This window comes from Brachypodium distachyon, chromosome 2 (assembly GCF_000005505.3).
Source record: "Brachypodium distachyon strain Bd21 chromosome 2, Brachypodium_distachyon_v3.0, whole genome shotgun sequence".
NCBI lineage: Eukaryota > Viridiplantae > Streptophyta > Magnoliopsida > Poales > Poaceae > Brachypodium > Brachypodium distachyon.
In genome coordinates, this window is record NC_016132.3 from 18,420,761 (window position 1) to 18,447,800 (window position 27,040).

The 27,040-nt window shown below is 46.1% G+C and overlaps 3 protein-coding genes across 3 annotated transcripts; 2 read left to right on the forward strand and 1 right to left on the reverse strand.

Annotated features, from left to right (window-relative positions):
* The first annotated feature begins 888 nt into the window (after window positions 1-888).
* On the forward strand, window positions 889-2,056 carry LOC100830728 (ethylene-responsive transcription factor 8). The gene has a single exon (XM_003568137.4). It carries the CDS (start codon window positions 1,015-1,017, stop codon window positions 1,723-1,725), a length of 711 nt encoding a protein of 236 aa, XP_003568185.1. The 5' UTR covers window positions 889-1,014; the 3' UTR covers window positions 1,726-2,056.
* Window positions 2,057-11,101: 9,045 nt separating this feature from the next.
* On the forward strand, window positions 11,102-12,089 carry LOC100846903 (ethylene-responsive transcription factor 12). Its single transcript, XM_003566036.4, has one exon. It carries the CDS (start codon window positions 11,343-11,345, stop codon window positions 11,928-11,930), a length of 588 nt encoding a protein of 195 aa, XP_003566084.1. The 5' UTR covers window positions 11,102-11,342; the 3' UTR covers window positions 11,931-12,089.
* A 1,670-nt stretch (window positions 12,090-13,759) lies between these two features.
* Window positions 13,760-25,793, reverse strand: LOC100831033 (structural maintenance of chromosomes protein 4). Its single transcript, XM_014898081.2, has 28 exons — window positions 25,375-25,793; window positions 24,289-24,378; window positions 23,611-23,712; window positions 23,343-23,519; window positions 22,985-23,115; window positions 22,806-22,884; window positions 22,576-22,733; window positions 22,430-22,505; window positions 22,150-22,278; window positions 21,936-22,080; window positions 21,730-21,860; window positions 21,333-21,485; window positions 21,034-21,223; window positions 19,412-19,545; window positions 19,147-19,305; window positions 18,621-18,926; window positions 18,363-18,539; window positions 18,071-18,154; window positions 17,379-17,588; window positions 17,202-17,291; window positions 16,975-17,096; window positions 16,731-16,886; window positions 16,545-16,652; window positions 16,410-16,470; window positions 15,818-15,952; window positions 14,709-14,796; window positions 14,557-14,629; window positions 13,760-14,188 (listed from the first exon to the last, which is right to left on the reverse strand). Exons 1-28 carry the CDS (start codon window positions 25,519-25,521, stop codon window positions 14,068-14,070), a joined length of 3,732 nt encoding a protein of 1,243 aa, XP_014753567.1. The 5' UTR covers window positions 25,522-25,793; the 3' UTR covers window positions 13,760-14,067.
* Between the last annotated feature and the right edge of the window lie 1,247 nt (window positions 25,794-27,040).

Sequence of the window (27,040 nt, forward strand, 5' to 3'; positions counted from 1 at the left end):
GCCAACGGGTGGCCCAAAGACAGAGGTTGACCTAAAGTGTCCAACTTGTTTTCACAAGACCTTTAGAGTTTTGTGGCCGGCCTTGTTTCTACATTGGAGCTGTTCTTAGTAAATGCTCGAGAAAAAACGACATGACACTAATTGCAACAAAGTGAAAAAAAACTATTGTTGAACTATAACGTCATCCATTTAGGTTTATCGTTGCTCTAGATTTGGATCTATCGTCGCCTCATGTGCTTTCCAAATACAGTCGAAGATGCATTCGACAAAAAAAAAGTAGAATTGCGAATATTTATACCGAACAAGAAATTTTATTTTATGTTGGGCATTCTTGTAAATTTAGAGCTATCGTCGGCTGACGTACTGGCCAGCACAATTGAAGATGCATAAGACAAAAGAATAGACTATGTTTGCAATTCTCAGAAGTTAATCCTTTGCCCTAAAAAAATGCCCTAGAAGAAAACACCAAATTTACGGAAAAAAGGCAACCGGGAAGAAAGAAAAAAAATGAAAAATACAGTCGAACCCCACTTTTAACTAACATTTCGTGCATGTACACTGATCAGTTGCTTAATTTGCCAGAATTTACACTGAACAGAAAGAAAATTTCCTTTTCCATCGCCTACACCTGAGACGCCGCCCGAGCAACGCGTGGCCAAGGACAAATCCCACTGGCGACGGTAACCGTCCGGCAGGCTGCGGAATTTGTGCTCATCCTGAGGGCTCCGACGAAAAAGCGGCAACTAAATTATGCCGCCACGCTAAAGACGAGGGGCGGCGGCGCGGACAGTCAAACCGCTCCCTGACTGCGCCGAGTTTTATTCCTTCTTGCCGCTCCACCACTCGCTCCCCCATTTCCACCCTTTTTAACCAGCCGCTCCCCCCTATAATAAGCCCCCCCCTTCCTCCTCCCTCTTCCTCCCTCCCTCCCCCGGATCCTGCACCCCCATCCATACACACACATTGATCCATACTCCATCCACAACACCACCACAAAGAAAAGAAAAGGAAGCCATGGCGCCGAGAACATCGGACAAGACGGCGACGCCTGCTGCTGCGGCGGCGGGGACCGGACTGGCGCTCGGCGTCGGCGGCGGCGGCGCTGCCGTCGGGCCACACTACAGAGGCGTGCGGAAGCGTCCGTGGGGCCGGTACGCGGCGGAGATCCGCGACCCGGCCAAGAAGAGCCGCGTGTGGCTCGGCACCTACGACACGGCCGAGGAGGCCGCCCGCGCCTACGACGCCGCGGCGCGGGAGTACCGCGGCAACAAGGCCAAGACCAACTTCCCCTTCCCCTCCGCCGCCGTCACCGGAGGCGGCGGCAGCAGCAACAGCAGCACCGTCGAGTCCTTGGGCGGAGACGTTCAGGATCAGGCGCCCATGCAGGCCATCCCGCTTCCGCCGCCTTCCCTCGAGCTCGACCTCTTCCACCGCGCCGCCGCCGCCGCCGCCGGCCCCGGTGGCATGCGCGGCTTCCCTTTCACCAGCTACCCTCTGTCGCATCCCTACTACTTCTTCGGGCAGGCGGCCGCGGCCGCCGCCGCCGCGGGCTGCCACGCGCTCAAGCTGTCGCCGCCGGTGACCGTGGTGGCCACCGTGTCCCCGAGCGACTCCGGCTCCTCGTCGGTCGTGGATCTGGCGCCGTCGCCGCCCGCCGTGTCGGCAAAGAAGGCCGTCGTCGTTTTTGATCTCGATCTGAACTGCCCGCCGCCGGCCGAGTCCTGATCGATCCCCGGAGTTTAATTAGCTGATTATAACCGCTAGTCGTTCCTTCCTTCGCCTTTTTTCCCTTAGAAGAAGAAATTCCATGTACCTTCATGCCTAGCCTAGGCCGCCCCTCTTGCGTAACGGAGGCAAGGGCAATTCTGTAAATACGATTTTTTTTTCGCCAGAGACTTTTGTGGCTTGAGAGGAAGACCAAAGATGTATTGTCACCCAAGAGGCCAAGACAGGTCCTGCCGGCGTTGTTACGGACCGAATTATATCGAGTTATTACTACTTTAACAGCCTCGAGAAACTACTTGCAATTCAATAATTGAACAGTTTATTATATTTTTGGATCTCTGCTCCGCTCCAATTACTACCAGTTCTTCGTTGAAACGGAAGTGAGATGAATGAATAGGGAGAAGCGTATGAGTTGTGCTACTACTCCAGGCGCGTTTGCACCCGTCTCATCCGGCGTCTTGCTTCCGACCCATGCAACATCGTCATTATTGGTCGGTTTGAAGAAAGTTGAGTCATCTCCTCATCCTGCACGGATCAGGACTAGGCGTTCTACGTGTCGAATTTACTGCTACTTACTTCCATGTCGCGTTCACGATCACCCTAAAAAAACGGTGTTACTAGTAGGAAGAAAAAAAGTAATTTTCCTCTTCCGAATATTTTAACCTGGGCAGCACAAGTGGGCGCATTGTTCCCAGATCTACGCGTGTAAACAAGATAAAAATCCTCCCTCCCAGGCGCAGCCGCCGTGCCGACGGAGAAAATTGTATTCTACTCCTGCTTTGCCCTGGCGCAGCACTATATCGAACTGTCCGGTGTCAGAGAGCAAGAGAAAATCAATCAATTAATTAAATTAACAACGGTCCGACGTGTTGGCCATTCCAGGCTGTACGTACTAGCAGAGACGACGTAGGCGAGGCATGTGGATAACGAACGAGGTAGCAGCAGGAGCGTAAGCGTCAAATGCAATAAACAATTAATAAAGCGGACGGGGGGCGCGGCGGCCAGCAGTGCGGTGCGGCGCGGCGCCCACACTGGCTGGCTGTGGGTGGTGGGGCGGATGGATCTTTCGTTTCTCGCAGCCCCGTCGGTGTGGCCCCGTACGGCCCGGATCGCGACCGTGCGCGGCGGGCGTGGTGGTTGGTTGTCTTTGGCTCCTTTCTTCCTTTCTTTTCCTCCGCTCGTGACCTTGGGAGTAACGTGAGCGTGTGGGCGACGGTCGCCCACACACGGGCCACGTGTGCCGCCGCTGCCGGCCACTCCCTGCCGGCCGGACCCCGGATCCCCGCTGCGGCTCTCCACTCTGTCACACCATCTGTGGCCATGCTGGTGCGCTCGCTGAGTGGCGGATTTTGGTGGTGCGTGTACGCGGGCGGAGCAGCGGGCTTTCGCGAGGAGACCTGGCGTGGTCGCGGGGGCAGGCAGGCAGGCAGACAAGCAGGGCCCCGACACGCGGGAGCGGCGGGCATCGTCGAGCCAGCTACTACTAGCTGCAGTGATTCGCGCAGCGGCAGTTTCTTTCGCGATGCCCGGGCCCGCATGGCAGGTGGTGGGGCCCGGCTGCGCGCCGGCCTGTGTGCGCGAGCGGCGCGGCGCCTGATCTGGCCACACGTACACGCGCAGGCGATGACAGCCGGGGGGAAATGGGATGGCCGCCCGCCGGTTTCGTCGCGGCTCGCTGTTCCTCGGTGGGTATTCTATTGCTTTCCTCGTGCGGCGGCATTCTTTTCTTTTTTTTCCGTTTTCTCTTTTGTTTCGTTCGTAGCGTACGTGTTGGCGAGCGGCGGGGGAGTCCGGGGAAATTTGGTTGCGCCCACAACTGGAAACCGGCGGTATGCTACTCGTGAATTTTCGTCGACAGTTCCGTTCGAAAGCAACGCGCGGGTCGTCTGGCGGCAATTCGTCCCACTGCGCGGGGTGTTCCGCCTCGTACAGTACCAAAATTTGCTTGCGTGTAAAAGGAAATATCTGAGTTCTCTCTTAAAATTTGATTTGTGGCGTCAATTCGTCCCACTGAATACTACGGACCGAATGAGGCTCATAGGGTGTGTTTGGTTGGGCGGGTTGGGGCCAACCACTTTTTTCTGGTTGGATCCAACCACCTGAGTGTTTGGTTGTGTGGGTGGAGTGAACCCAAATTCGTGTTTGGTTGTCTTAGTCAGACTGAATGGGTCGGCCCAGTTTGACATTTGGTTGTCTAGTTTTTTTTCGTGTGGCTCTTCTTCCTCCTCTGTCGTAACTCCATTAGCCCACCTCCACCATCATCGCTTTATCTCCCCTTCGATTCTCAGACTACCGGCGGTCTTTCCTCAAATTGAAGCCCTGGAATTATGCTCTATCATTCTACGAATCAATTTTGCGTTTTATCTCCTTAATCTTTCTTATTTTCGGATCAAAATTGTTAGGTTAGCAAGTCAATAACTTCTGGTCTTTCTTATCCCTGCATACATGTCGAGGGGGAGGGGGCAGAGGGAGAACACGGAGGGAGCAGCGGAAGGGCTCGCGCTGGAGGCGACTAGAGGAAGGGTCGAAGGCGAGCAAGGGGCCTGCGCGGCTGCGCCGAAGGCGGCCGGAGGAAGGACAAGATACGTCCATGTCAGGATTGAAGAGGAAGGGGGCAGAGGAAGAAGAGGGAGGGGTAGAGGAAGTCGAGCTCAGCGGCGGGAGCGCGCCGGCGGCGAGCAGCGGGTCTGCCGTCACCACGACCTCCACCAGCCGCCCCTTCTCAGGCAGCGAGGGGTCAGGAGACGGCGGAGGGGACGGCAGCGGCGGCGTCGGGGCTCGCGACGACGGCAGGCTCCTCGTGGACGGCGGCGGCGGGGGGGGCTCGCAGGAGACGGCAACGAGGTCGGAGCAGCAACTGCGTGAAGTCGAGACGAGCGAGAGAGAAGAAGACGAGCAAGAGAAAGCGCGTGAGGAAGAAGACGAACGAGAGAAAGGACACTTCGCGTGGATGAGAAGAGGTCGCCCCACTCGTGAGCCGCGTGAGTCGACCGATTTGGCCGGCTCACACGGACCAGCATTTTGGGCCTTTTTTCGGTCCAAGCCGACCACGCCCCTAAGCCAAACACGAGAAAAAAATTGTTTTGGGCCAGTTAGCACTGCGCGGGGCGGCCCGACCCTGTGAACCAAACACACCCTAAAGGAGACTGGTGATTATGCATTGCACTAATATGTGACCTATCATTTGATTTGGTTCTTCATGCATATTGTGATTGTTAGATGGGCATGAAAAAGTGAAAATGGGGGGAGTTCTAACCTTTCGGTCAACATCCATGGCTATCTCATCCATTTATACTTGCACAATCTCAACTTTCAGTCATGGTGTTTCTTATTGTTGACTTACAAATAGTTATCCCTCCGATCCATAATAAGTTACTTAAACTTAGTATAACTCGGTACTAACTTTGTACCAAATTGAAGACACTTATTATGGAGCGTAGGGAGTATTTTTTTAATCGTTGGGAAAATAGGAAGATTGTTTTCCAAATGAGCTCATTCGAAACCACATGGCACCGACCGCACACCGAATGTAAGCACGATATGTACATTTTTATCTCGATATTGTTACTCGACAAGTACATGTTGTTCATTACCAATGTTGTCAATCTTTATACTCATTTGGCAGACGATAATGTTTGAATGTCCAAGCCTGCAAGGTCGATGAAACATATAATTTGGACTTTGTTGTTGACAAAGTTTTATCAAATTTATAGCAAAAGATGTCAACAACTACAATGCCATATATCAAGACATTAGATCCATCATGAAATATGTTTTTGTTGTATTGATTTGATTTAGTAAAGTTTCATATATCTTTCGCCATAAGCTTGATGAATCTTTAGAAACTTTGACGGTCAACAATAATATACACATTATATTTTTGGAAAGGAGAAAGTGTATAAGAAGTGGCGCACTATAGCTCCATAGTTCGCTAAAGTGTGATCATCAAGTTAATGGGACGTATGGACTCATTCCAAATAGGTTGAGAGCAACATAGCGCCTTCAAAACTTAAACCCTATTTGTCCAATAAACCGGTGCAGACCTCACAAAGACCGCCGCCTCCTTTTAAGATACACGTATCTCAGATCTACATCATCGTTATGCTTTGTGCTTCATTGTCATCTCAAAGCAAGTAACGGCACATAGGGCTAGACTAAAAGCTCGTGGCTCGCAAGCTTAAGGAGCGCTCGGTAGCTTGACTTGTTTAGCTCGTGCTCATTAATTCCTTAATACTAGCAAGCATAACATGCTAGCTTAGCCCATCTGGCGATCCCTTTTCCTATTCCAATTCTTGTTCGTCTCATCACTCGTCACGAAGTCACGAGGTTCACACGGAGTTAAGAACAAAAGTATGGTTAGAATATTTCATGTTTTGTCTTAACGAGTTCCCGAGGACAGTCACGAACTTAATGGTTTCTTAAGGAACCGAGCCGATCAAGATTTCCAGCTCGTTATCTTAAAGGGCTTAACGATTACGTGCTAAACGATCACAAGCTTAACGAACGTGAGATTACTGAGCCTAGCGACTTGTCAGTCCAGCCCAATCGGCACATCACGATTGACAGACGTTCGACTACCAGTGACACTGACATATGTTTGGTCCAACCATGGTGCTCCGTGGAACACCAGCCTGAGCAGTACTATTGTTTATTCTTAGAAATGGTTCGTTTGAAAACGGTTTTGTAAGTAAAAGTGGAGCCAGACACTAGTCATAAAAAATAAAAATAAAAATCATCAAAATAGGCCCCTGGTTATCTTGTCCCATCAGAAGTCCACGGTCCACGGATCATGCGCACCAAGTGGAGTGCATTTCTTTAGGAAACCGGAGTGAAGTGCAATGCCCGACGTACAGGATACTGCTTTGTTATCACGTAGAGTAGCCACTAGGCCTTTAGCCCATAAACTTTGAGTTGGGCTGCCGATCACAAGCAGACCATGGAAAAGGGAGGCGCACGGTCCAAAAGTTTCCCGGCTGCTGCATCGCTTTTGCTACTCATCTACCCCAATCGTGCTATGGAAAGAAAAGCAAAATCATCTATCGGTGCCCCAACAGGGCGCTGGCTATTATTTTCTGTAGGCAAACAATTTTGATGATGCATTCCTAGTATTGCCTACTACTAGCACGGAGTCGTATTCGGTGCGAGGAGAAATGGAGAATGATTCAATAATTGCATAGATATACAAATACTACCAGCAGTATTGAGAAACAGCGAAAGTACATAGTTTCTCGTGATTAAATTCAAAACAGACTAGCTGTTTGAATTAAAAGTTTTTTTGATAGAGTCCACACGCTCGGGTCCGGTTCCACGTACTACGACAAAGCCGCAGCTGCACAAACACCCGCACGAGCGGGCCTCTCACATGGGCAAATCGATGCGCACGCTCGGTTCCTCTGCGGGCCACGCTCTCCCTGCACGGCACGCAACGCCTAACCCAGTAGCTAGCTTAGCCGCAGCAGCAGCCTGCAGCTACGCCTCCTCTACCTCCGCCTTTCGTGGTCACCTGTCTACGCGCTAGGCGTCACGACCCGTGTGAGACCGTGCCCATCTACAATACACCTGCTGTAGCTCCCTTACAGTAGTGCTCTATCCCTGCTAGCCTCCTAATCCCTAGTTCTACCCTGCTAGCCTGCTGCTGCTCGTACTACACTATTTTCTGCGTTGATTCCTTTGTACGGTCTCACCTTTGGTCTTCGCTTCCGTCACACGATCGTCTGCGTCTGCATCTGCATGGATCGGTGGATCCGAGCGGTAATAATAAAAAGTTGCAGGGGTTGGCCGCCGCGCGCCGCATGGTCAGATCATGCGGTAGTAGTACGTCCGGTGTATAGCAGCTGCTGCACGGCAACCGCTGCTGCCTTTTTTCAGGAGACGGGCGTGAAGAACTGACGGGGGTGGGTCGTAAGCTGATGTCAAGCCATCATCCTGTGAGGTCGTGCCATGCAGTTAATGATCATAGGAGCTTTTTTCCTTCGTTCCTGCTGAGCGGTTCGTACTCGTATCCACTGGCGAATCTCAGCCTCATCGAAGGCCGGCAGCGCGAGTAGGTATTTGCCTAATCGAAAATACTCCTACTAGAGGAGTTTATCCACTAATTATCGAAGCGCCTTCCCAAATCTAAAACGGGGACGTCCACAGGGAAGACCGGATGATCGACCGGGCGTGTACCAGAAAGCAGGGGGCTTCTAGCATGAAATCCGGTTCCGGCTGGGCGGCTGGCTGCAGTCCACCGGCCAATAGGACTCTGCACCGCGGTCAAAAAGGCCAAAGCCGACGAGACGGTACTAGTAGTCTTTTCCGTGCCAAAAAATTCACGATCCAGTGTGCGCCGGGCCGACCTTGCCCCCATCACGGTGACACCACATCTCCCCCTGCCTCTCCCACGTGCGGCTAGCTCCGCCGCATCTCTCTCTCCTTCTCACCCAAATCGTCGCCGCTCCCGTCATGGAGCCACAATCCCCGTCCGCCTCTGCCTAGTCGACACGTCACACGTGCCGACCTGCCTAGCTATGCATGCTAGCTAGCGCTCGTCCGTCGGACCCAATATTGATGGTGCATATGCGTAGTTGATTGATGTACTCCTAGCAGCTGCAGCTCTCTCGTGGCGATGCCTCGACCTTTCTCTGTGTCTGCTTTTTTCGTGGTGTAGTTAAGGCGTATGTGTTTCCCCTGTTCCTTTCTCTCGTGCGGCGCTTTGATGGCGGTCGATGGATGGATCCATCGTGATCGTGTCGCGAGGCTGTGAAAGAAAAAGTTGCACGGTTCGCGCGCCTGTGTGGACTGTGCTCGGTGGAGCCGGATACGGCAAAAGCACTGATCTTCAAGGCGAAGGAAGCAACAAGGATCAGCCGGGGCCACGGAGCGGCGCACGGCGTTTCCTTTGGCAGCGGCGGTGGGAAGGGGCGTCAGAGAGACAGACGGACGGACGGCATCGGGAAAGGAAATTATTGTTGTGGGGGGGGCACGGATGGGGGGGGGGAACCGCATGCACGGCCCGGACGGACCGGAATCCCGCCGCGCAGCTAAGCTAGCGCCAGAAGTGCATCCAGGCAGCACGGCGCGGGGCAGGCCAGGCCAAGCGTGTACGTGGGTACTGTACTGTGTGTGTACGTAATACTCTCTCTCGTACGTGTGGTGGGCGTCACCGGACAAGACCGGTCAGGGCGTCCGTCTTTGGTAGAGCTGGTGCTACTACTACTAGGAGGTGGTAGGCACGGACGGGACGGGCGTAGAGTCTTCAAAGGGTTTGGTACTTATCATTCGTACACGTACTGATACTGAAAAGCCGTAGCGTAAGGTTGCGTGTGAGAGGCAGTTGGGGGGGGCACGGTTTGGTTCATGCTAAATATTGTGGTGTGCTTGTGCACGGCCGGAGATGTTAAAACGTTTGACATTGGCGTTTATGGTATCATTCGTACTTATGACACCCGTAGTTTGGCGAGGGAGGGAGGGAGGACATTGCTCAACATCTATTATTATCACATCTTAGGGGATTATGATGTCGCGTGCATTGTTTAGTGCCCATGCTTTTATTTTATTTTTCTTACTTTGTATAAACAGTCTTCTCAAGAAGAAAATAAGCTTTTGCATCACCCTTTAAGTCATCTTGTAATCTCTACTCCCATCTCCCATCATCCAATGGGAGCACTTGTAAAAAAAAAATACTATCTCCATTTTTTTTTAATCGTATGCATGTACATCCAGATTTCCAAAGCATAATGGATTGTTCTACTATTGCTTATTGTAGATAAAAAAGGTTTAACGCTAACACCACATTGGGTTAGGATTTAAGAGAGAGTAGAAATTGGAGAAAGATCGAATGTGTCGTTCAATTAACTCACCAACTAGCACCTTGTCATCGAGCTTATTTTGTATTAAGAAAAATTGCATTTACAAGTAAAACAAATTGGATGGATTAAGATTATACTCCTTACTTTTCACAAAGGTTGGTGCACTGAGACCAAATACGGCACCTTTGTTTTTGAAAAGGCTTTGGAAAAAATAATTCTGAAATAAGATGTGTTTTTTCATACTACATGAAATTTATACCAAAAGATTCGTCTTCGAAGTTCTTGCTAAAAAAATGAGTTGCGTTGTTTTATAATCTGCTGTAAAAAATAATCCATACATATAAATGTACAATAGTTGGTTAGCGAATCAAAAACAGGAAACAAAACAGACCAGAAAAAGAGCATCAGTACCATAATTTTTCCGAGTCTAAATCGTCCGGTCCCTAGAGAATCCAGTGCGAGGCAAAATCATGAATTCCAAGGGTGCATTGCGGTGAAAAACTGGCAAGCTGTTTTTCAAATCAAGAATTCAAGGCGGGCGAAACACATTGAAACCTGGACGAAGTAATTATGGAGCGTACCAGTAGTCATACTCCACGCAGGAGCCATACATCGGTAGTCAGTGTCAGCAGTGAAAACTTAACTCGACGGTGGATACCCCAGCGAAACCAACCATTTTCATCTACTGTACTCGGTGTGCTGTGCCGTGCCGGTGTGCACGGAACGATTTTGGCACGTATTGAATGTACGCCTCTTTCCAAGGCAGCGAGGACACGACAGGCTTGCCACTGTCTCGCCCGGCGCGGCAGCAGCCGCAGCCAGAAGGCAGGATGGCAGTCAAGGTGGCTACGTTAGGCTAGCTCGCGCGTTCCCAAGGCGATCGATGGCCATCTGCTACCGCGGCAGCAGCAGCGGACGGGGTCGCCTTGCATGCATGCCCGTTCCCGAAAAACGTCTCGCAAAATGAATGCCCCCGCCCCCTCCCCCCCACGCCGGGCCCGGCCGACCGGAGCCTTCGCTGCGCCCGAGAAACGAATCGGGCAACCACGCCCACGCCCTTGTGTGGCTCGTACGGGCGCGCGCTCACCCCCGGGCCCCGCCGGCCTTTTGGTGCTGAGCGGCGCCGCACGCACGCGACCCCTCTGCCCACCCCAGCAACCGTAGTCCGTGCTGCCTCCTGACCCACGACACGCCAGCCGCACGGCGCACCCCGCGAATCGTTTCCTGGCACGTGAACCCTTGTACGTACCAATAGCCAATAGGCTGCAGAAGGGCGCGTGTGTACGTACACGTAGCACTGGCGCGCTGCGTGACACAACGTAACGGGGCAGGGGGGGTGGTTCAGGCCTTTTTTGCCCGCCGACGCACGGCAGAGTACAGTAGTCCGTGCTGTGCTGGTTCAATGAGAGCGGCTGCTGAATCTGAACGGGACGGGACGGGGAAGGATGTGGTAGGGCTGGCGTCACGGTGCGAAGGAAGAGGAGGCTGCAGCGCGGGGGGGCCGCGGGACGTCAAATCGCGCGGCGGCTGAGGCAGCGCACGAGGCCGCGGCCTGGTCAGCGACAGCCTCAAATACCCCAAAGCCTACGCCCACCGAGCCCCAGAAACCTACTTCTACACTGCCTCCCTATCTCCCTCTCCCTCTAGTAGCTCACGAGGGCGCCCTGCATAGAGAGAAACCCATCATCGCGCGCTCCGTATAAGACCAACGACTCCTGCGTTAAGAGTTTTCCATATATTGGCACTTGTCACCGGCAACGCAGGCAGGCAAAGGCAACAACAAGCCGTGAAGTTAGGGTGTGCGGGGGAGCTTAATTAAGCCAGGCAATGCAGGAGATGATGAGAGGCGGAGATCAGCGGAGCCGCTGTGGCGGCGCCGGCGGTGGTCGGGGGGGAGTCGTGGCGAGCGGCGGCGGGGGAGCGGGAGCCGAGGGAGGGCGGCCGTACCGAGGGGTGAGGAAGCGGCCGTGGGGCCGGTACGCGGCGGAGATCCGGGACCCGTGGAAGAAGACGCGGGTGTGGCTCGGCACCTACGACACCCCCGTCGACGCCGCGCTCGCCTACGACCGCGCCGCCGTCGCGCTCCGCGGCTCCAAGGCCAGGACCAACTTCGGCTCCGGCTCCGGCACCGGCCTCGGCCTCCTCCACCAGCAGCAGCAGCCTCCGCGTCCGGTGGCGCACGTTCCGGCGGCGACGACCTTCGGCGGGCTCGACGTCACCCACCCCTCTCCATGGCATTTCGTCTACTTCCCGTCGAGGCTTCAGGACTTCCTGACGCAGGCGCCGGGCCCGGTCGTGGCGCGGGAGTTGGTTGCGCCGTCGCTGCCGTCCACGGTGCTGGAGCTCCGTACGGGGCCGAGTGCTACTCCCACGTTCGACCTCAACGAGCCCCCGTCGATGCTGTTCGGATCGTGAGCAATCTCATCCTGCCGGTCGCGGGATCGTAGAGTAGAGTTGTAAGGGTAGGATCATCAGATCATGGTAGAGACTAGAGAGCGGAGAAGGTGAGTGGAGAAACACTGGTCCCTATGTACATATACCTAGTTAAGCAAAGTTTGGCCTTCGTGATCCATCTCCTTTGCTGTGTCCTGTGTCCATCTTTTCCTCCGTTACCCCCTGGTATACTTTGCTTTGATCTTCTTGGGCATCTCTAAAACGGTTTTGATTGGAGACTGGCAAAATGCGGAGAGAAGGGAAATAGCGTTACTTCCGGCGTTTTGCTGCATCTGAGTTTATGTTTGCGCAGTCTCCATCTAACACGGTACGTCGCATCTGCTGCAGGGGCTCACGCTGAGCGTACACATTCGTTTGGGTGCGCCAGGGTCTGCTGCAGGGGCTCACGCCGAGTAGTTGCTAACCGCTGCATAAACATTCGTTTTATTGTTTTGCGTTCTGGTGTTTATCGGCACAATGAAGCTTGAACGGAATACGCTTATAAAGTACGATGCCAGCAGAACGCGTTCTTGATGCTACTTCCATTTTTGTTTTGACAATGTTAGTGCTTTGCTCGCAGCGCCAAAACATATACATCTACCATTGCCGATAACACACGTATGGGTGTAAGCTCAAACTGATATGGAGAACAAAAGGGTTCCTTCGGAACTTAGATAGCATGGTAACAAGTACTTCTCCTTCTGATTCTAAATTCTTCGCTCAGATTTGCCCAAATATGAATATATCTATTTTTAAAACACGTTTAGATACATGAAATATTTCGTCAACAATTTAGAATCGAAGGGAGTAACTCCATGGTACGTAATAACAGTCAGGGCATTCATGTATTTACACGACATAAAACTACCTTAGTATTAATAAAAAGCCTGATGCGCGCCTAAGACTACTCATAGTGAGAGCAACTTAGGTAGTAAAATAAGATGCCAACTAGGCATTTTCGTGACATGGCATGTTATTAAATGAAGAAAAGAGGAAGGTGGTAATTAGATATGTTACCTAAGATGAGTAAATTTCACGGAACCACAGGTTTTGAGGCAGCCTTCTCACGGAGCACTGGTAGATGCTAATCTGTCCACAGAACCACAACTTTTGTATCCAATTGTCTCCGTCCACCCAAAACACGGATTTAATCTCGTTTGACATTATTTCTTACAGGTGAGGCCCACACGTCAGGCGTCACATCTTTTTCATGAGACCCCTTGTCTTTTTCTTTTTTTTTCCTCATTGCTCTTCTACGGTCAGAGTTTTCTCGAACTGGCCATGGAAATTGACCCGAACGCTGCTGCCTTGCCACCACGCCGCCCTGTTGCCCGCCGCGCGCCCGCCCCCACCGCCGCCGCCCCGCCGCCTGCTGCCTCGCCCGCCCGCCCGCCGTGCTTCCCTGCTGCCCCGCTGCCTCGCCGCCTTGCTGCCCGCCGCACGCCCACCCCCACCGCCACCTGCCGTCTGCTGCCACGCCCGGCCACCTCACGCCCGCCCCCACCGCCGCCCGCCCCGCTGGCCTGCTAAAAATCCTCCTCTCAACTTATCGGTACTCTTGTTGGATAGTTTGCCTTAGATTCTGCAATAAAAAAGATTACTATACTGCAAAATCATTATTTTTTGGCACAAAAGATGGACAGTGGGTTGGATAATAAAAAAAACTCCCACCGCATAAGAAGAAGAGTGAGGAAAAAAAAGAAAAAGACAAGGGGTCTCATGAAAAAGACGTGATGCCTGACTTGCAGGCCCCACCTGTAAGAAATAGTGTCAAACGAGTTTAAACCCGTGTTTTGGGTGGACCGAGACAATTGGACACAAAAGTTGTGGTTCTGTAAACAGATTAGCATCTAACAGTGCTCCGTGAAAAGGCTGCCTCAAAACCTGTGGTTCTATGAAATTTACTCCCATAAAATCACACAAATCAAGGCAGGACGAGTTTACAACCTAATAAATGATATAATGCATAACACCACATACATATTACTACCCACCATGAAGGTAGTAATTTAGACTAGTAATATATCCAGCCGCAATTCCACTATGACCAGCCTAAGGAACCTCGGTTCCAAGAGGACACCAAAGACTACTGCATCCAGCCGCAATTCCACAGTACAGACTAAACTACTTGCATGCTCTCGGCGAAGCTTCCAGGGTTGATGGTTATACTCTTCGTGCAATTATCTGTCTTGTAGATGCCAACCAGCCTATCAGCTAGTTCAAACATGTTGTTTCTGAGGCTGCAAACAAGCGACAAAAGTGAGTTTATGTGATTCATCAAACACAAAGAGTAAAAAAGAAAAACACTGTGCCTCCATACAATCCTTCAGATATGTTATTTTGTGCACTTCTGTAGATTAAATCTGGACTGTAAAGGGTGTTTGGTAATTACACTGCACAGTTGGTCTACTCGTGTATATCTCGGAGCTAAATGTTTTTTCTTTAGATTTGCTTGATAGACAAGGACTTAGATCAGTTTCTAGTCGTATCCAAAGGGTCTGTGCCCAATTAGAGCGCACTCAAACAAGCTCTAAAAGGATTGTGCAGCTTGAACATATGTTATGGGGGCAAAGCCTACAAAAAAGTAAGATATGAAAAAAAGACTTACCTAATAATAATGAACTGGGCATCTTTTGTTCGGTCTTTCACATAATGTCCAACGATGGATACATTCTTAAAATCTGTAAAAAGCTGCTTCATTAATCCATAAAATTGAAATGTCAGATAATACTAGCAAAAGAAAAAGGTCACAAGACTTACCCAAGGCTGCATCTATCTCATCCATAACATACAAAGGAGTTGGTTTGTAATGGTGAAGAGCAAATACTAGGGCCAGGGAGCTAAGCGTCTGTAAGACAGCAAATGTTTAAATTAGTATATCCCTAAAAGAGTAATACTAGGATGACAAATATTTAGTAGTCCATGTAACACACGAACATTGCAGAGCAAAGGAGTAAAGGTGAAGTATTTTGCATTATAAGATCAAACATGCAAAATCGAGCAACATATTTGAAGTACATGCAAGCAGCATGAAGATCTTGCGCCAAGATATTTTATGCTGTTGAAGCAGTCAACAAGATATATAACCGATTAATTCAGAGGGGAAAACATACACATGTATAAAATAAGCAAAAGATAGATGTGTCTAGCATATTAGAACCTGTGCAGTGGCTTTTCTCATGTGTGTCGCATTGGGCTGATATATGTGGGATCATAAATGCTCATTTCAGGTTCTGAATAGTTGAGTTTCACTGTAAAATCAGCTGTACCTTCAGTACATACAGCAATTTTAACAAGACCCGACCAATGCCTTGTATCAAGATTAATTACATACCAGATCTTTACATACCCATCTTGAAAACCTTATATATTTTCATGCGAAATGTCACATCAAGAAAGTGTTTTCATTCCCAAATGTGCAATTAACCAGCAGCTTGGGTGGTCAGCCAAGCGAGGTATGCTGGCTGCCCACCAGGGTTTGACCCCCGAGGGCCCCATTCTGGTGCCTCACCTTGTGAAAATTAATATATGTATCTATATACTGTCAGATTGCTATCGTGAATATCTTACAGTTTAAATTCAAAAATAAATAAAGCAGTACAACGTTTCTGATAATATCGGATGTTATGTTCTCAATTTTTCAAGGGACATCATTTGTGGAGCCCATTTTATAGATTAGAGAACAAACACAAACATGAAATGGTTTTCGCTCTTAGGATTATATGCACCTTCTATTGGTTTGAAGTAAAACTGTAAACTTCCATTGAAATGACCAGTTGCGATAAAGGGATAATGGCTTTCTGCGTGTCATCTTTCTCCATAAAATGGTACGAACTTTGTAATACATCTAGAAGTGTGGAAAATGATACCTTCTCACCGCCAGATAGATTGGCAATGTTCTTCCAGCTTTTCTTGGGAGGTCTTACACTGAAAACAACACCCTCCGAAAACGGGTCCAATGAATCAACTAGTTCCAGCTCTGCATCACCTCCAAGAGTAATCATCTGAAACCAAACGTAATTATTTTTTATCATTTCACAATCTCTACGAAAATAGATATCTTTTGAGCAAGAAGCTTTTTTCTTTTTCTTCTTGTACTTGATATGATCGGTCAACATTTTCACTACCTTTCCCCCTGTTATTTCTTGAAATCATGTTTTAAGAGTTAATATCAACAACTTGCACGACAAATAAGGGCAATGCTATCACATCATTGCTGCAGTGATGAGCAAAGTCTTTCTTTCGTGTAATATCCCTTCAGAATTGCAGTCTTACAACAAATGTGTAAGAACAAACCATGAAAGCTGCCAAGAATTTGAGTCGACCCTCAGTTACTAGGCGGTAAGCACAGTCTAATGAGATTACAATGATGCCTTGATCTGTCACACGGTGACGGGGTGGTTGGACTTAAATTGTGAAAGGATGAGTATCAAATTAGAAGCCCGATATGTGTATTCATACCTGGTACATCTCTTTCAGTTTCAGAGAAATGATGTTGAATCCTGCCATGAATTCATCTAACCTGCAATTATGTATATTTGTATGTAAGGAGGTAAATCAACCAACAGAAACATAATATTGAAAATAAGGAGATACCTTCTTTTCCTCAGCCCATCATATAGCTTCTTAAGATCATCACGCTCCTGAGTGGTAGCATTTAGCTCATCAACACGCTCGCCATATAAACGAGCCTTCATGTGATACCTGATTCAACCAAGAGAAGTAAGGAAATTGTTAATGAAAAACAGGTTTTGTCAATAGGTGGATCTCATCAACCCATACTCTGCAATTGAATCCAGGTTTGGACTCAAGTCTTTAAGCTGAGCTTCCAACAATGCGACCATCTCCATTGCTTTTTTCAGGTCAAATATTGCACTGAGATTCTTATCACACAGTGTTTCTTTGAGTTTCTCAGGATCAATAGCGTCCTTCTGGATTCTGATGAAGAAATCACAATTAGTCTTTGAAACTGTACAGAAAACATGCATGATTCACAATGTAATTGAAAATTAACATGTGGACATACTGATCCATGTGTTTAACAAGATTAGTCTGAATGTCAGCAAGCCTTTTCCTAAATGCCTTCAGCTTCATTTCCCACTCCTTGGCAAGCTTTTTTGTATCTTGCAGTTTGTACTCTGCATCAACCTGTTTTTATGCACAAGCAGTTCATATTATTTTGGTTCAAAAACAAGTTCAAGTCATATGGTGGAAATAATTATGATATTAGCAAGATAAAGTCACAGAAGATACCTCAGAGGCTCTTAGTTCATCCATCACTTTCTTTGTTTTATTGTAGTCTTCCTTTGTTTTGTCAAGCTCATCTTTATGGCTGTCTATCATCTACAAGTTAACCCGATTATCATTACCCTTCCAAACATGCAACAACCCAGTTAGGGTCCAAACCATAGACCAACATAACTAAACTACCTCCTGGTTTTTCTTGTAATCTTCTTGAACAAGAAAAGCCTTCTTCTCTATCTCTTTGAATACAGACATCAACTTCTCCTTTTGAGCTAGAAGATTCTCGTTTTCTTTTTTGGCCTCTTCGATGCCCTTGGTCAACTTTTTCAGCAACTTCTCGCATGTAGTAATTTTAACTTTGTGGCGGTTGATATCCGAGCTTGTTTTGTCAAATTCCTGACATTTGAAGCACGAAATATAAACATCAGAATGAGACACCAAAGCATCTTTAGTTCTCATAAAGATCTGGGTTAGTGACGGTGCATTCACCCTCACTGAGATTACCTCTTAAGTTGCCAACAAAACAATTAAACATGCTATAGTACAAATATGTACCACGATTTTTTGATTAGTTTCTTTTTTTGCGAGGAAAGTGAGCTTTATTAATCATGAATAGGATTACAATCAGCAGCAACCGCTACAGAAACACACGGATGAGGTTGATTCAACAGGCAATCTGATCCTCGAACCTCCCGCGCAAAGTTTGCTAACAAATCTGCAACCCTATTTTGTGTATGACTATAGTTGATTCTATTTATTTATATTTTGAGATAATTTTTTGTTCTGCACAAAGTTAAAGACTGTGATGACACACGTTTAAACAACTATGCAATAAGAAATTTCCATGGCAATAAAGAGCACTTATGTAGTGTACTTACAGATTGGATTTTTGCAACTTTGGCCTTCTGATCCTTTAGCACCTTCCCCCCTGCATTTTCAATTTTCTGTTGAAGTTCTGATGCCTGTTTAATGTTGCAGCAAACATAAGTTAAGGCTGCGTAGGAAAGGTACTTGTAACAACAGTGCTTCAACAGCTTTAGTAGAGTAGACACAAGCATTCGAGAGGTCTGAATGTTTGATTATTTGCAAAAAAAAAAATCCTGAATTGAAGTTGATGCTGACAAAACCAGATTGACTTGGCTTCAGGTTGAAATGAGTATAGGCACTTGCCTGATCATTGAGCTTGCTGGAACACTTTGCAAGTCTATTTAGTTCATCTTGCTCAGTAGATATGATGCCATCCAGCTCTTTCATTCTGCCAACCTCATCTTCTTTGGGATGTGCTGCAGCTTTCAGTGAATCTAGTCGCTTTTCATTGTAACTGTAGTGTGCCTTCATACTCTCAACCTTTTACATGAGGAAAAGGTCAGGTGATCTCAACATAACAAACAACTACAAGGACAAGAAGAATGCACATGGTTTAGCTACCTCCTTTTTAGCTTTTGCCAGTTCCATCTCGAGACGGGATTTAGCTTCCTCCAGGGACCGGTAGCGTTTTTTTGCGTCATTAATATTTTCACGTAACCCGTTGAGTTGGTCAACAAGTTTTTTTAGATCATTTTCAGCATTTATAACCGCCTCTTCTGGAACACTTTCTCGGATGGATGTGCCCATCTTGCCACCCCGTGGTTTGCTACCACCACCGCTCATGGTCCCGGACTTCTCAAAAAGTGCACCGTCAAGGGTAACTACCCGACGGAATTCATTATCTGCAGTATATGCAATTCGGGTAGCCTGACAAAATAGATGGTAACAGTTGTCAAAAGGTTCCATGCAAACAGAATATTATATGTCCTGAATAAAGTAGTTCTCTGAACTAATGACAGTTCCCCAAGGCTCGCAGTTCGATGAAAATGCTAGCTGGATAATTGGGTACTTAGTTGAGAAAGAAAGATATAAGGCACGTGATAACTGCAAACAGTTAGAAGTTAAAATAGTGTGATTAAGGTTTTACCTGATCAAGATCGTTTGCAACAACAGTATTGCCCAAGGTAGCAAAGAAAGCCAACTTCAGCTTCTCATCTTTAACCTTTACAAGATCAAAGAGACGTGGAACTCCTTCAGGCGTTTTTACTTTCTGTTGTAGCTTATGAAGATGATGTGTTTGCTTTTCCTGTAAAGGTAAATACAAAAATCATGCCTACAGCAATAAATCCAATAGGGGGCTGAGTTTGTGTATAAATAAACAGGAAAGCACTAACAACATAAAAGAGCATTACCAGTATCATAAAAGTAGCAATCCCAAGATTTCTTCTGCGTAATAGTTCAACACAGGCTTGGGCTGAGTTTGTTGTTTCAACAACAATATAATCAAGTCCATGGCATGCTGTTGATATGGCAACATCATATTTCGCTGCAAGGTAGAATAGCTAATAATGTTACCTAGATAGATGCAACAAGGAAGATAAAATCATGATGAGGTTCCCACTCACCAATATTGTCCAATGGTGTATAATGGCACCCCCAGATCATAATAGATATAGAAATAATGTAATTTTAATCTTGACAAATTCACTTAGGGGAGTTGACAAACTTAGCACCCTGCATTTTGAAATGAGGCTGTCGGGGCTTTCTGGCTAGTAACAAGAAAATATTGAGCAGCTGGAGAAGCCTCTACCTAACCCAAGCATACATCAAGAGAAACTATTGTTGTTGTTTTTTCGAATAAAGGTTGTATCTTTGACCAAGCCTGAACCCAATATAAATTCTTAACCTGGAATGCTTGGCAAAAAGAGCCTGAAATTTTGTAGCATATTTAAACTAACAATATACACACACAATAATAATACTATCAAAAATTTATTTATTGTACTTTGGTTCAACGGTAAGAATCATATTCGTCTAAGTATAAGCATTCAACTCTAAGGCTTGAGTGTGAGGAGGGTCCACATCATCCGTCATCTTGAGAGGGTATAAGCAGACACAGTTTCAGTAAAATACAAGCAGAGAATTTACCAAGAGCAAATTTTCACCTCCAATAAAGAATTTACAATTTTATCTCCAGAGTCTACAGTAGCTATTAGAATTCAATATTAATATGTTGCAATCTATTTGTTTTTTAATGTGCAAGTGCGACATGAAAAAAATTCTATGGCAAGTTTACTCATCACATCATATGTTCAATCAGATATCATTGGTCAAAAGATATACTCCCTCCGTCCCATATTAAGTGCCGAAATATTACATGTATCTAAACGTATTTTAGTATATAGATACGTCCATATTTAGACAAAATTTTGAGTCACTTAATATTGGACGGAGGGAGTAGTAAGTATAGGGATGGGTTCCCATCCTAGTGGGGGTGTGTGGCTGTGTGGGTGCATCACCCCTATGGCTCTGGTTCATGTCAAAGCAAACGAGAATTTATTTCCTGAGCAACAAATCAAGATGTGATCCCACGTACCAAATAAAGCGAGAAAAAACATTAGAAACATCAGCAGCCACATGTGTAGAAAATCAAAAGTCCTATAAAGAGTCGGAGTAGTTTAACTGCATTGCATTCTAGGATGTCATTGTTTTGTAGCTATCGATTGCTCCCTCCATCTCAATTTATAAGTCGTTTTAGGTGTATCTCGAATACCAAGGAAGTGATGAGCTGGCCAAGTTAGCAACTGTTTTAACCACGCCGAAGGCAGAAAGCCAGAAAATTAAATCAGTTTGCATGCAGACATGTGGGAGCCAGTGCATGCTGATGTATGCAACTCGAGAGCCTCTTTCTGGGGGCTTAATTAGCGCTGAGCAGCCTTTAATTGGTTGGTCGGCCTTGGTTACTCTTTCTTTTGTGGGAAAAGTAGGAAAAACTAAAATGACCATTTTTTGGGATGGAGGGAGTATATCTTACCATCAATTGCACCAAGATCTCCAAGTCTGCCATAAATACCATCTATTTCCTTTGATTCCTTAGCTTGTAAAATTGCTTTCAAAACAGTGCCTTGATTCTTCTCAGAATCCCTTGTAGATTTAATCTCCGCAACCTTCTGCCTAGCTGCTTGTTCAAGAGGAATTAGGGACTCCTCCTGTTTTAGGCATTCCTGTTACGAATCCCAAGTTGTTAGGAAATTCAGGATCCTCAACCCAAAAATATTGACCAACTTAATGGTCCCAAGGAGAAGATAACAAATAAATACGGAAGTGATTTACCTGTTCAACTTTGCGAGCTTCAGATGCTTCACTCTGGTGTTTTTCTATCTGTTCTTGAAGCTCCATAATATGAGTATCCTTCGTTTTGATCTTCTCCTTAATGCTTTCCATCTGGTTTTGAGCATCAGTTAATTCTGCTCGAGCTCCATCTTGCTGAAAACAGGTAATGAGGTCAAAAGGTAAATTAACAAAAGCCAGAACTTTACATGTCACTATTGCTTTACCCAAAAAAAAAAACTAGGCAGTTGTTACAGGACTTCGTGTGCCTTTAGCAGAACAGATGTCCAGAACTGGCAGCCAAGTGATTCATATCTTGGCAGAAACATATTGAAGGAAATTGATGATGGGATCATTTTGTGTTCACATTTTAAAAAGAACGAAAGGCAAGGATGCTAACCTTTTCTTTCATCAATTCTTTCTCCGCGGATGCAACATCCAGCCTTCCTTTATGATCAATAATTTGTTTGTCCCATGGTTCAAGCTCAGTCCTTACCTGCGTAAGTTCAGCACGTAGTTTCTCTGTTTCCTCTGTAATTAAAAGAAAATTGGCTATCAGACAACAGTTATATGTGAAAGGGAGAAATAAGCAACTAAAAAAATCACCTCGAGAGCTTTCTTTAATTCGCTCCAACACCTTCTCTTCTTGGTTAAATTCGTGTTGTAATTTTGGTATCTCTCCCTCAAGCTGTGGAATGAGATTGGATGATTCTTCAATCTCTTTTGTTGATTCCTCGATTTTTGACATATCCTGGATCAAGGTATAGGACAAATTTTAGACTTGATTGCTTGAACTACATCTGAAATCATTTAAACTCACCTTTTCAGTTTTGTCCTCTAGCTTCTTGATCTTCTGCTTAAGGTGCTTTAAATCTTCCCTATATTTAACATCTTTCCGCTCAAACTCCTTAAATTTATCCTTGCAAGCCTTCATGTTATTCTCAAGGTCCTGAATATATAAGAGAGGGTAAATAAAGAGGCATTATAATATGTAATAATAGTTTAAAACTAGCACATCAGTCACTAAGATATATGTAATTATAATTCAGCTTTGCATTCATGGTGATTGAGGTTCCAGAAAATGAAATTTAAGAACATACCTCTTGCCTTTTGACACGTTTGTTGTAAGCAGACTCCATTTCCTTCAGAGCTTCAGAATTCTGTTGAATTCTTTCCCTGGATTGGAAAACAATCAGCTCTAAACTCATGAATGGAGAATTCATGTATAACCATGCCAATGAATCACCTTTCAGAGGCAAGGTTTTTTTCTAGGTCTGTAACATTGTCTTGGAGCTGGGTAACATGTGAGGCAGCATCTTCAGAAGCCATTGTGGTTGCCTTTTCTTGACATTTCAAAAGCAACAGTTCCTTCAGCATGTAAGTTTCAGCTTCATTTTTCGCATTCTACAGGAAGTTAACCCCATCAGTAGTGTTAATTGACCAAAAGAATCAATTCTATGACAACCCAATCAGCACCTCTAAACTGTCCCTTTCCTTCTCAGCCAATTTCAGCATCTGTACTGATGCAGTTCTCTTTTCATTCAGCACTTCCAGTCTAAAGGTATCAGAAAATGAGAAATGATTAGATTGCACAAAAATGGACAGAAAACACTCATCATGACAACATGCGTTAAAAAGGTTCTTAAGAAACTCACTGTTTGTTAGCTTCTTCAATTTTCTCTACATATTGGTTTGTCCCAATGATGTCTTCTAGATATTCTAGAAACCCCTCGTCATGTGGACTTTGGGATTTTGGTTTCATCAGGGAGATTTGCTCAACCTCACCCTGTACAGTGCCAAGCACAGAAGTTATGCAGTTGTAATAATACCAATAAAATGCACTTAGCGCGTCATAATGCCTACCAAATTCCATGTAAAACTTGAACCACGAAATAAGCAACTGTTGGAAAAAATTTGAAGTCTCGGTACTCAATCAATCTAGGAGTTATCTAACCAAACAAAACATAAAGAAACAGTTCTGTTCACATGTAAATAGGGGAAAGTGCACAAAACCTGAAGGATCAGAAAGCGATTATTATTAAGATCCACTCCTTTGCCCTTCAACAGCTTAGTTACTTCGGTAAAACTGCTTCCACGTTCATTTATGTAATATTTAGAATTGTTGTCACGGGAAGCAACTCTTGATATGGTAAAATCACTGCCCTCAACTGCCTCGTAGTTGCCATCATCCTGCATATGTCCACAGAGAGGAATAAAGAAAAAAAGGATTATGGCACCAATAAAGCACTAAGAAATTATAGGTACTTGGCTCAAGCAATACCAGATCAATGATTTCTTGAAAATGGACAGAAACCCCAGCGCTGTCTAGGTTCTGGTGGTTGGAAGAGTTGTGTATGAGCTCTGACACCTTGTTGAGGCGCATCTGCAGTTATGGCATGAACTAATCAGAAACAATATGAAATGCAAAACAACTAAATAAATATATTGTTCTGAGTTAAGATAACATGTAGTGAATGGATAAGGTCATCTTTCATGGGCTTGAGATACTTAAGAACTTCAAATTGTTAATCCGAACATCTAAATAAATCTTTGCAGGAAATGACGAACGAAAAACGGGAAGACAATACTTGTAAAGAAGGATCCCACCATGCCCAACTAATAAACACATCTTGCTTAGCCACCAGAAGATTGGTAGTACCAAAGTACAAATATGTTAGATTATATAACACCTTTAGGCAAAGACTTATATGCTTACTTTTGTCTGTTATTCAAAACCACTAACTCGGAAGAATGGTAGGTTGTTGCCCTCAACCTTTTAAATCATTGGGGAACTTAGACTGAAATGCTGTCTCTGGCATTTTGGATCTAACAATTGGATAGGTGAAATTAAATGATATGATTCACCGAGATGTAAATGGATTGGAATGCACTAGCAGATTGAACAAACAAATATCATGATGAAACAAGAATATTTACAATTTGGAGCATTAGTGTTCACCTTATTTGCACGCTTCCCAAACACAAACAGCATGGCATCAATGACGTTGCTCTTCCCACTGCCATTTGGCCCAACAACAGCTGAGAAGCTCTGGAACCGATATAAAAATTATCAGATTTCCTTTGGTCTCCATGAATCATCACTTGATGAGCATCTTTAGAGTTTAGAAAAAAAACATGCAATAGAAATAACTCGATTGTGCCATCCTAACTGCAGCATGGAAGTTCTGTGTTCGGAAAATCTGTAAGGCTTAGAACTCTAGTTTACTCTCTGACAGTATTTGTACTTATCAGATTATAATAACCGATTAGTGCTGTGACTGTATGACACCAATTTTCCTCATCCTCAGAACGGTTGCTTGTGTATTTTGGGGATTAAAAGTTGCTCATGGTACTAGTTAAACATCGTTAAAGTTAAATGACGCTTCAAAAATTTCACAGTTGCCACAGGACAAGTGAGTTGAGTAAAGTGCATAAACACTATTTTGAGCATTATTTGTGCAGAGTATATCAGTCAAAACATGTGTTTGTTATCATGGTACCAATATGTAACTAAAACAAATTGAACAGCACATACTGACGAGCGAGTCAATGCCACCTGCAGGGTTACAGAAATTAAACCACAATCCCATAACAAGTAGTTAGCCATAAACTTCCAGCTTAAATTATCTGGCATCACAACTAGACGATCCTTCGGGTTTGGTGCACCCCCAAACCCGGCAGGTGAAGCTAAAAAACATAGTGTGCCTAATTTAGGATTTGGGGCATAGGGGTCCAGAGATGCAAATTCCGAACGGAAATAATACAAAATCCCTCCTAGGCCGTCATAACATACGTAAAGCTGTTCCAGTTGGCATTTCTAGGGTTTAATGATTTATAGATCAAGTACAAATGTAAGCTGAGCAACGCAAAATTGCACTCCTAGGACGCTGAATCAGCTGTCATCGAGCGAAAATTGGGAAGACGAAGGGGCAACACCCGTGTATGTGACTGACCGACGGCCGCCGTAACTTTCTCTCCGTGGGTCAAAAATATGAGCACGTCAAAGTAAAAATTAGCTAGGGCGCACGCGCGCGAGAAAGGATACCTTGTGGAAAGGACCAATACGCTGCTCCCCGGCATAGGACTTGAAGTTACGGAGAACCATCTCCTTTATGAACAGCCGTGGCTTCACCGACCGGCCCGGCGACCTCGCCGGCGAAAGCGAAGGCGAATGCGGCGGTGAGGTCTCCATGGAAGAGCGGCACCAAAATATTTCAAAGCCTAGCAGCGAGCGACGGGAGCGCGAGCGCCGCCGCAGCGATGCCGCTCGCTCAGCCGACGACACCCGCCCGCTACAAGATCTCCACCGCAACCTTTGCCGCCGTTCGCCCGGGGCTAGGACGGAGGCTAGGGGGGCACGGTGGTGGGGAGATTTGGGGAAAGTCGAAGTGGCCGAGAACGGAGTGTGGATTTGGGGATTTTGGGGGGAATTTGGGAGGGAAAACTGAAAATGTGGGAGAGTTTCCGTCCTCGCGTTGGAGAGCCAAGATGTCAGACCAAATTTAATTGGGAAATTCTTAGAGTTGGGCTGGACTATGGTGGGCTTCGGCTTCCTAGCTGGATGTGGGCATGGAATTGAACCGGTTTTCGGTATGGAGTACTGCTGCGTTATGTTGGGCTATATACGTGAGCCAGACGGGCCCATATATGGCACAACTCAGGCTGCAATTTGCTTGCGTCACCTCAGCCCATCCCACTGAGAAAAAAACTCAGTCCATAACATAGGCCAGGCCAGGCTTAAAAAACTCCCAAGTCTCCCAGTAAGCAGCCCATCAGAAAATCGCCTTTCGCTCAAAAAACAAATAATCAGAAAATCGCCTTCTTCGGTGAGTTATGAGTCAATTTTCCATCTTCATATGGTTTAGCTAACTTTTAGAAAGAAAAAGAGAGTCAATGAACTCATTAGCACGCAGTTGAAACTTAACGTGCTTCTCCTTTTCATTTCTTTTTTGCAGATATGCTCCTTTTCATTTTAGAGTTCCGTGAGACTGTGGCTCTGTGAGAGCAGGGAATGTGTCATCTCGGGGAATTCGTGTTACAACAGGAAAAAAATGGGCTGTTGTCAGAAATGTTTTAACAAAATTCCATTAGAAAAATACAATTAAGGAGACCTCGCCAGCCTCATGTCAGCAAAACTAATCAGCTAGCAGGACAGTGTATTGTCAAAAAAAAAAAAGCTAACAGTGCATCGATCCAGCTCAAAGGGAGGAGTGTGCCCCCAATAACGACCACGAGCTAACCACTTATGTTCTCGATTAAGCTTCTTCATCCAGCCCAAGAGCCAGCGCATGATGTGCGTGATTAGCATGAAATAGTTTCTCTCGGGGCGTAGCGCACGTACACAGCAACTGATGAGAAACTGGCTCGACGAAGTGTGACCTGTTGGGTACTCAGAAGAGACGCTGCCAGCTTGAGCACGAATATATAATTACACCTAATGCAGTGCAATTGTTTAGACAAATTATCACACTTTGTCGCTATGCGTTTGCTGTTGCAGCACTCGTTCGGCGTTTCCTTCTCTGCAGGCGTACAATGACCGTTGGAATTTTGTGCTGATGTGTATTGGTGAAGAGTTTTTTCTAAAAATAATTATTCAGTGAAGAGTTTTTTTTTTCCGTAAAGACAGTAGGGAAGATTCCTACTGCGTTATTTTCATTTATAAAAGGTCGTATTTACAATGGTGCTATTTACAATGGAAAAGTAGATACGAA

What these genes read in the sequence shown, in the direction of transcription:
- LOC100830728 (XM_003568137.4), top strand. Translation starts at nt 1,015, where the DNA reads ATGGCGCCGAGAACATCGGACAAGACGGCGACGCCTGCTGCTGCGGCG.
- LOC100846903 (XM_003566036.4), top strand. Translation starts at nt 11,343, where the DNA reads ATGCAGGAGATGATGAGAGGCGGAGATCAGCGGAGCCGCTGTGGCGGC.
- LOC100831033 (XM_014898081.2), bottom strand. Translation starts at nt 25,521, where the DNA reads ATGGAGACCTCACCGCCGCATTCGCCTTCGCTTTCGCCGGCGAGGTCG. An exon ending in ATCGCTTTCTGATCCTTCAG is followed by an intron (nt 23,116 to 23,342) that starts GTTTTGTGCACT and finishes GGCACTGTACAG; the next exon opens with GGTGAGGTTGAGCAAATCTC. An exon ending in AGATCTTGGTGCAATTGATG is followed by an intron (nt 19,546 to 21,033) that starts GTAAGATATACT and finishes TCTACCTTGCAG; the next exon opens with CGAAATATGATGTTGCCATA.